The sequence below is a fragment of the Pararge aegeria genome, chromosome 18, assembly GCF_905163445.1.
Source record: "Pararge aegeria chromosome 18, ilParAegt1.1, whole genome shotgun sequence".
Classification (NCBI taxonomy): domain Eukaryota; kingdom Metazoa; phylum Arthropoda; class Insecta; order Lepidoptera; family Nymphalidae; genus Pararge; species Pararge aegeria.
In genome coordinates, this window is record NC_053197.1 from 86,672 (window position 1) to 96,289 (window position 9,618).

At 50.8% G+C, this 9,618-nt stretch overlaps 1 protein-coding gene across 1 annotated transcript; it reads left to right on the plus strand.

Moving 5' to 3' along the window:
* The first annotated feature begins 872 nt into the window (after positions 1-872).
* On the plus strand, positions 873-6,258 carry LOC120631722 (nascent polypeptide-associated complex subunit alpha, muscle-specific form-like). The gene is made up of 4 exons (XM_039901404.1): positions 873-3,501; positions 3,544-3,791; positions 4,722-4,732; positions 6,123-6,258. The coding sequence occupies exons 1-4, from the start codon at positions 873-875 to the stop codon at positions 6,256-6,258; spliced, it is 3,024 nt and encodes a 1,007-aa protein (XP_039757338.1).
* Positions 6,259-9,618: the final 3,360 nt, after the last annotated feature.

A 9,618-nucleotide genomic window follows, 5' to 3' on the forward strand; every position in this document is an offset into this window, starting at 1 on the left:
TTTTTTCTAATCATTAACGCCCCCCACTATACACTTCGGAGATTTAACGCTTATAAAAAGTTAGCCTATCCATTAAGTCAATGTACCCTCTACATGGATTCAAAATTTTAATTCAATCGGATGTATTGTTTAATAGTTTTAACGGAACAACCGTAAAGTGTTGTGATGCCGACGCATTCCGCATGAAAAACAGAGTTGTTCGTAACACGAGGGTAAAAGATTCTAATGTCGAGCTCTGGACATAAAGCACCGGCTCCTGTATCAGTATTCGTTTTGGAACCATAAATATAGACCTCAATTGTGTCACGTTTTGGTTTCTTGTTTTGTTCTCATTGAGATAAATTAAACTATTGATAATATTATACTTATAAGTTGTACAATCGTCTATCTCACACAATACTTATGCGTAGCTTTATTGTTTTAACGTGTACATATTTATTTTATAACGCTTTGCGGGTAGATATAAAAAGATTGAGCAACTGAATCGGTAAACTGTTAGACCGGCCGCTTCACGCTATGACTTACACAAAAAATAGTGATGTGTCTACCTCTTATACCTACGATATACGATAACTATCGGCATACGATAGTTTACTCAGTTTAATAAAAGCAGGTCTACCGATAGACCTCAACTGGATGGACAGTCTAAATTCAACGACCCGCTGCCCCTGGGAATAAGACTTCTTTAAAAGACTTTTATGGAGTTTTATAACAATTTAACCAACCAGTGTCATAAGGAATTTAATGCTCTCGTTTTTCCCTTTCGGGAAGGTCCACAGAGTCGAGGCCAGGCGCGGCGCGACGTCCGCACAGCTGCGCGAGCGCCCGCGGGCGGCGCCCATGTGAGCGCGCGGCGGCGCTGCGGCGGGCGCATGGCGGAGCGCGCCGAGCGCCGGCCGCGCCGCGGGCCCGCGCCCATCGCGTCCTTCGACCACGACTACTCGGACGACGTGAGCGCCGCGCCGCGCGCGCCGCCCGCGCCCTCGCCCGCCCCGCCCTCGCCCGCGCCCTCGCCCTCGCCCGCCCCGCCCTCGCAGCCCAGTCCGGAGAGCGGCCTGGCGCCGCCCGCCGCGCCGCGCATCGACATCTCGCGCGCCTCCAGCTCCAGCCACCACGACTCGCGCGACTCCTCGCCCGAGCTGGCGCTGCTCGCGGCCGACGGCGCGCCCGGCGGCTTCCGCGAGGACGGCGCGCTCGAGCTGCGCGCCTCCACCGAGGAGCTGGCCTTCCTGGAGCCCGCGCCCGAGCCGCGCGCCGGCCCGCCCCGCCGGCGCCGCGACAGCCAGGGCTCCGAGGCGGCGCTGCTGGGCGTGTCGGGCCGCACCAGCCGCCTGTCCAGCGTGGGCTCGCAGTGCTCGGCGGTGTCGGCGCTGTCGGGCCTGAGCCGCGCCTCGCACCTGTCGGCGCTGTCGGGCGCGTCGCGCTCGCCCTCGCCGCACCGCATGCTGCTGGAGACGTCGTTCTGCGGGCCCAAGCCTATCGACACCGACCCCGAGCTGTGCGCCGCCGCCGTGGAGCGGCGCCTGCTGCGGAGCGCGCAGCCGGGGCCCGCGCACCCGACGGCGTCGACGCCCGCGGCTGCGCCCGCACCCGCGACCGCGGCGCCCGCCTCGGCGCCGGCGCCCACGCTCGCACCGGCGCCCACGCCAGACGCGCGCGACCGGCGCGAGGTGCGCACGCGCGTCACGCTCGAGAACGCGCGCCCAGCCAGCGCGCCGCGAATCCTCGCTCCCGCTTCCGCCTCCGCGCCCGCCTCCGCGCCCGCCTCCGCACCCGCCTCCGCACCCGCGCCCGCCTGCGCCGCGCTCGACGACGACAAGCAGCTGAAGGAGACGCGCAACCGTGCCACGGTGCAGCAACGGCGAGCGCGCTCGCGGGAACGCGAGGAGCCCGAGGTGCGCCGGCCGGACAACCAGACCAAGGACATCATTAGGATAAGGCTCAAGCCCGACGACGAGTACGACCCCGACGACGAAGACGCCGGTCCTAGCGCGCCGCCCGGCCCCGAGCCGGCGCGCAAGCCGGGCTCTCTGCAGCTGGGCCTGCCCGTGAGCCCGCAGGCGCCGCGCCGGCCGCGCGACAGCCGCACGCCGTCCCCCAGCGGCGCGCCGGTGTCCCGGAAATCTTCCTTCTGCTCCCTGTTCAAGTCCCGCGAGACCATCGCGTCGCCCGACTCCCCGTCCGACGCCCTGCGCCGCAAGAAGAGTCTCAACGAGGGCCGCTCGAGAAGCAAGAGCCGGGACCGCTCGGCCACGCCCACTTCCGCGGGGAAAATCAAAGGCTCCGTGCTGTCCCTCTTCAAGACGCCGCGGAAGAGCATCGCCTCGCCGTCGCCGGGCTCGCGCGACGCGTCGCCGGGCGTGCAGCCGCGCCCGTTCCCGCAGCCGCCGCCCGACCGCCGGCGCGCGGAGAAGCTGAAGTACTACGAGGAGGCCGCGAGCGGCATCATACACATCCCTCTGCGCACGCCGCCCGACGAGCTCGACCGGCCCGACTCCCCGCCCGAGCGCGCGCGCCCCGCCTCGGCGCCGCAGCCGCGCAGCGCGCCCGCCGCCCCGGCCTCCGCCGCCGCCCCGGCACCCGCGCCCCCGCGGCGCACCGTGCTGCCCGACGGCAGCATCATCATCCCGCTGCACTCGCCCACGGAGAAGACCACCGGCACGAGCGTTCCGTCCACCTCCAGGAGTGAACCCGCTGCAACGTTTGAGCAGACGCCGGAGTCGGAGAGCGAGCTTCCCTCGGGCGGGCCCGAGCCGGACGTCCGCCCCTCCTCCCCGGAACCCGACGCGAGCGCCCACGGCGTCGCGGAGCCCGCCCCGGATCCCGCGCCGGAACGCTCGCCGCCCGCGGACCCGGTGGCGGAGCCCGCGCGCAGGAAGGAGAGGATCCTGTTCACGACGCACGTGGGGAGCAAGGAGCAGGTGTTCTGCACGCAGTTCAGCATCACCAAAACGCCCAGCGTTACCAGCGAAATATCGGAGTCGATTCCAAGTTTCCCGGAGAGCGAGGAGGTCCGGCCGAGCGAGCCGCCTCGGCCGGGCTCGGCGCGCTCCGGTAGTGCCAGCCCGCCGGGCTCGGCGCGCGATTCGTCCGGCTCGGAGGCGGGCTCGGACGCAACGCGAGGTGGCAGCGAGGCGGAGCGGCGCGGGCTGGTGGTGCAGGAGTCATTCGAGGAGCTGCCCTACGTTCCCACCACTCTACCACTGGAGCGCTCGCTGGCGCTGCCCATGGTGCCGGTGCGCGAACGCGGCGGCGTGGCCGTGGCCGCGCTCCAGCGCCCGCGCGCCGCACGCTGCCCGGCGCCGCTGCGCTCGCCCGCGCTGCCCGCGCCGCCCGCGCTGCCCGCGCCCTCGCTGCCGGCGCCCGGCGCGCCCGACGCCGCGCGGCTGCACATCCGCCTGCCGCGGAGGGCGCGCGCCGCGTCCAGCGACAGCGCGGCGCCGCCCCCGCGGGCCGAGCGCGCGCGCTCGCGCAGCGGCGGCGACGGTGAGTGTCCGGCGCGCGGCGCGCACGCGCTCGCCGCTCACGGCCGCCTGTCCACAGCGGGCGCGCGCGCGCCGGGCGCCTGGGTCGACTTCTCGGAGGTGCCGGAGCGGCGCAAGCAGGCCAAGCGCATCCAGACGCTGCCGGCGGCGCGCGACGCGGTGCTGGTGAGCTACGTGCCGCCCGAGCGCTGCCGCTGCGAGTGCCACGCGCACGCCGCGCCGCCCGACGACGAGCTGCCGCTGCTGAGCGCGGCGGGCGCGGCGGCCGAGCCCGAGCCGGAGCCGCGCCACAACCACGCGGAGCCGGTAACGCGCACCCGCTCATTCCGATATCCCGTACCGGGCTAGCTCCCGAGAGCGATAAGATCTTAATCTCGAGGTCGTGGGTTCGAACCCCACTTTGGGCGCCATATGTCACCTCGACACCGGGAGAAAGTACATAATTAAAATTATTTGTAAAATATTCTAAGGAGATTAAAGTATAGGATTTATACGAAATATATAAGGTTGGAGAAAAAGTTTCTTCGCGTTTTTTAGAAAATTCAAAACATTTTTTTAATAAGTATAGTTTATTCACATTTACCTACAGTATGTAGGTACCATTTTGTTCGATAACTTTTTGCCATCTTGTAGCTAGGGACAAGTGGCTTTGGCAGTCCTCTCGTGATGACACTGCCTAAAGAATTCTGAAGAGACCGAAACAGGTGTACCTAAATTTGAAAGTGCAAGGTCAGGACTATACGGCGGATACATTAACACCTCCCAGCCAAACTCTTAATTTTTGCTAAGTGGCTAAAGATGTGTGAAGTCTATTCATTTCGTTAACCACAACCACACCCTTTTGTTGATTAATTCCAGCCGCTTTCTCTCAACTTCTTGCTTTAATCTCATCAGTTGCTCGCAATAGAGTTCAGATTCGATGGTCCTGCCTGGTGGTAACAGCTCGTAATGAATAATGCCCTTTCAATCCCACCACACACACACACAGCATCGCCTTTTTGCAAGTTAATCCGGGTTTCGCCAGTCTGTGAAGCCCGACCGGCCTTTGACCACGACCTTTTTCGCACGTTCTTGTCGTACATGATCAACATCTCATCACCAGTTATCGGCTTCTTCAAAAATGGTTCGGTTTCATTATGTCGTAATAAAGAATCACAAATGAGTACACAAAATGAGACATCAAAATTTCCGCATTGAAAATGCATACCATGAACCAAATTTGTGCTACTCTTACAGACGCTGCAGAAGTCCATAAACATCGCAAATTTTTTTCGCGGCTTGCGTTTTGTTTTTCCTTTTTTGTAGTAAAATTTTAAAATGTATCGAATTTCTTCATTAGATTCACTCATCTTTACGGGAGCTATGGTGATTCGGTAACAATAGAAAGATCTTTGTAACAATAGGAACACAAATTTTTGGAAGTTGTGTATATAGTCAATTTTTGTGAACACTTCCCTAGCGCGTTGCAGGATTTTTGTAGCGCCATCTAGTTCGATAATGTGGAGACCGCTACAGTACGAAAAAACAAATAAAAATCACACATTTTCCTAATTTGAATTTGGAATTATCTTATAGTATAGTAGAGATTTTATTACATTAATTTATTTATTTAATCCCATCTTACATGTTCATAGATACTATAATGCGAAAAGACTTTTTTCCCCAACCTATTATACCATATTTCCGTCAAAAGTGAACCAATTTTCATCATTATTTTTGATTACTTTTGCCTAAATTTCTTGTTAATCTGAGCAAACACCACACTGAAACCGAAAGGTGTTGCTACATATATAAGGGCTTCAACACTAGGACAATAACATTTTTGTCCAACCTTCTGCATATGAATCAGCTAATAATGCGATTTCGACTATTCCACTATTCCCTTAACTTTTCTATTTTTTTTGTTAGAGGTAGGAGCCGACACTGACGGATGCCAATAACCTTTCCATCTTAAACAGACGGGCACCCATCTATTTACTGACTTTGTTCATCGTTGCTTAGCAACGTTATCGACTATTATTGAGTGCTGCTACCAGGCCAAACATTATTTTGCTGCAATTTTGATCGACAGCGAGTGATTGAAGCTTCAAGCGCAAGAATAGTCATATTTGCGAACACCAATACAAACAAATATGTTGATAGAAGTCACTATATGTACTAAGTATTATAAAACTGAATAGTTTGTTTGTAGATTTGTATATTTGGAAAATTGGATTGGATACGATTCAAAAAAAACGTAGTGGTTCGCTGCGCTTCAGCGCTGGACAAAGCTTTAGTAGAAATGTTATAATCAACATCTAGTTTGTGTGCTTCTGATTATTAATTTATTTCATACATCTTGCACGACGATACCTACTCTTATCGGTACCCCCTTTACCACCATTTCTCCTCTTCCAGCCTCTATTTTTCTATATGCCCGGGAAACATTCTGATTGGCCATAGGGAACGCGGGAAAAACAGTAACTTTACATTGACCAATCAGATACCAGTTGCTCTTTCTTCGACTAAGATTAAACTTTTTTGCTAATAGCGTGTCAGTTGTCACAGATTATAATTGAAAGAAAGTCATGACACTAGGTCTCACTAGGTAAATTTATTCCTTATAAATTTGTCGTTGGTGTGCTAAATAAAACTCAGAAGTGTGCGAGTTGAGCTGACAGGCGGCATCATGATGGCAGTTGCTGGTGTGGAGCGGGGAGGCTGCCGCGGCGCCGGGCCGGCCGCGCTGACGCCGCCCGCCCCCCCTCGCCGCGCCCGCCGACTTCCAACTTGAAGCCTATTATAGTATCCTCTATGACTTGCCTTGTCCTGACTCTTGAGAGATATCAGTTTTGGAATGTAAATTTACCCGTTAGATATGAACTTATATGAATTTATAGTGTCGTTTGTAATTCCGACTATCATTGTTGACCCTACTTTCGCTAATTTTTTGGATGTTTATTGAATTGTTCGTCTGTAATATTTTGTTACGCGGTGTATTTTGCTGTATCATATATTTCGGGACCCGGCGGGCGGCCTGGCCGCTGAGCTTAGCACGCCAACACGCAGTGACGACTGTACGAGTAAAATGCCGCAGAAGATATGACTATGAGTCAAAAATTAAACAATAACACATATCAATCTCCTAACGCTAGCCCCGGCACGTCGGCCGTCGCGACGTGAGGTGCACTCATTTACACTAATGAAATAATGTAGCGCCAACATTAGGTCCTCGTTTTCCTTGTTAAAAAACCACAAACTTTACAAACCTACAGCCCTGCTGTAAGCTCTAAGCTGAATATTTGAAACATAAATTGAAAAAAATCAATAAAAAATATACAAACTGTACAGGCACTATACTAGGCATTTAAGCTTGCTCTGTCGGCCTCTAATTAAATACCCTTGACTGATGTAAATGTTCAGTAAAGTACGTGGGACCAGCTATATATGTTAATTTATCTGTTATATGGAAGAAAAAAAAGCGTTAACTTACTTGAAAAACACTACCACCTAACTATTAACTAACACACTTAACAAATACAAATTTGATCCAACCTGCGTCTTTGCGGACGACCAATCACAAGACACGCCGTTTTAATCGAGTGTCCTGATTGGACTAAGTAGGCCACGCGCCGCCGACGCGCGTCGGACGGCGGCATACAAGTATGTACCTATGTGGTGTGGTACGCGGCACCGAGTCGGCGAGTAGGACCGGCCTGTGCCGCTGCCGCCCGCCGCGGCCCGTCGCGCTGCCTCCTCGTACTGTTAGTTCATTTCATGATGCAATAAATAATTGTTAAGATTGTATGTACCAATGTTAAAGTACTTCTACAGTTTAGGTAAAAGTCTGAATTATAAAGAATATAAATTTTTGCTTTCCATTTCACGCTTTTTTTATTTTACCCTTACAGCGGTACCTCAATTTAATTTATTATCGTGACTACCTAATATTATGACTGGACAGGACATCGGTTGCTACCTCTATTACAATTTAGATCGGTTCATAAATTCTACAATGAAAGGGAGACAAAACTTAGACTACTATCGAATTGAAGGAATTTCTTTGCCGTAATCCATGATATATACTAACTATAATATATAGCTTAATTGCACAAGGCTCGGCTGCTACATAAATTGGATTGGTGAAATACTGCTGTTGAGTGCGTAGACTTGTGACCTATATTTGTGAGGCTTATGTGGGAAGACACGGTTTAACCTATGATGCGAAAAAAAGTTTTGTGATGGTTTTTGAGTTTGAAGGTCGAAAACCAAAGCAATGTGCTTTCGGTTTTGGTTAATGGTGTAAAACTGGAGAGAGTTGACTATCTTGGTCACATGTTGACACCCGACCTTAAAGACGACACACATACTCAAAGAGAACGGCGGGCGTTGTCGGTGTGAGCGTATATGCAGGCTCGCAGGCAAGCGCGTTGTTTAAGCGCGACGTTAGAATTACGTTGTTCAGGGCCTACCATGCAACTTTCTGAACGTGCAGCCTGTGGGCCAAATATTCTCAAAAGTCATGAACGCGCTCCGCCTTCAATATAAGAAATGCGTTCAGGGTGCTGACGGGGCTGCCGCGCTATTACAGTGCAGCTTCTACGCCATTATGCGCATAAGGCGTGGGTCCCTAGTGCGAAGATAGCGGAGCAGTACTAACAGCACTGAAAATGATTGCGAGTAGGTAAGACTGATTAAATGAAGCAGCATTGCATATATTCATGATAAACTATGGTTGTATTAGTTATTAAATTAAATATTTGTTTAGCAAAATGAGCTTACAATAATCATCATTTGCAGTTGTAACTGTAAGCAATTTTGCGTTGTAAAGCATCTGGTGTTGGAGAGAAACGCGCGTGCTAAGAAATATAGCTATCATATTTCAGTAGTCAGGTATTAACTATAATACACACAATGTTCAGGATGGCCCTTGGATCTTTTTTAATTAACAGTATTATTGAAGCTAAATACCTAGTTTCTTAGCAGTAATTATTTATTCTCATGACTCTTCCTTACTGTTAAAGTATTAATTTTATAAAAGATATATAGAGCAGTGTTGAGGGTCTGTACTCTATAAACCTGACTCCCCAAGAAGTGAAATAAAACAGCTGGACCGACTCAAATACTGTATAGTATATTAAGCTTCTCTATACTTAATATTACTTGTTATCTTTAAATGACTCTACCACCAGTTCGGAATGCTGTTTTCGGCAGAGAAGACCACTGGAAAGAAACTCTACCGTTGCTCTTTTATTTAATCAATTAAAACAAGACTTATAAACAAAAAATTCAACATTGTCATATGTTATAACGCTAGGCCCTTTGCTACAAGACAGGTCAAACATAACTACTATGATCACTTATAACATATATAACATCAGGACTTTTAGAACAAGTTGTTTGTATATAGCAACCTCTGCTACATAAACTGTCTGTGTAAAATAATGCTAGGGCCCAAATAACCCAAAGGATGAGATATACTTATCTGACGCAATAACAGGTACAACCATAGTACCAACAACTTTTAATAACTTATCTCAACTCCAACACCAGTATTCCGCCACAACAATATTTCGTTAAGTATATCGTTTTCATTACAAATCATCTATTCCCAATTTGTAACGTTCTAACCACAATCCTTTACTTAATCTCCCTTTCTCGATTCATAAATTTAAATCTGTCCTCACTTTTCTTTCCCGCCAATCTATCCTATCAAACTCGCGTCACCCGCCGTAGATCCTATACTTTTTCTTTGACATTCTACTATCATTATTCTATTTTTAATACATTACCAATGAGTATACAAACTATGATTTGTTGATATATTTAATATAATCATCATAGATAAAGTGCTGTAATTTCCTAACACGCCCATAAAGTACAAGAGTTAAAAAAGCATAAAGTACATTGGTGTCAATTAAATTTAATGAACACAGCTTTTTCTCATCTAAACAAATTAGCAACTCTTGAGAGTGCTGTTTTCCATCTTTTGTCAAGTTTAAAGAATCGGTTCAATGCAGCAAAATCTACAATTGAGATTTAAAAATATATTGAAATGGCTCATAGAGCATGTAGAGCTCCCGGCTACAATAATCGTCCTAGCTCTACTGTAATCCCTTTGTGCGAGACGCCTGCGCCAAGCAGTTACACTATC

Coding starts and splice junctions, on each gene's coding strand:
- LOC120631722 (XM_039901404.1), top strand. CDS start 873: ATGGCGGAGCGCGCCGAGCGCCGGCCGCGCCGCGGGCCCGCGCCCATC. Junction 3,502..3,543: donor CGACGGTGAGTGTCCGGCGC/GCGGCGCGCACG, acceptor GCCTGTCCACAG/CGGGCGCGCGCGCGCCGGGC.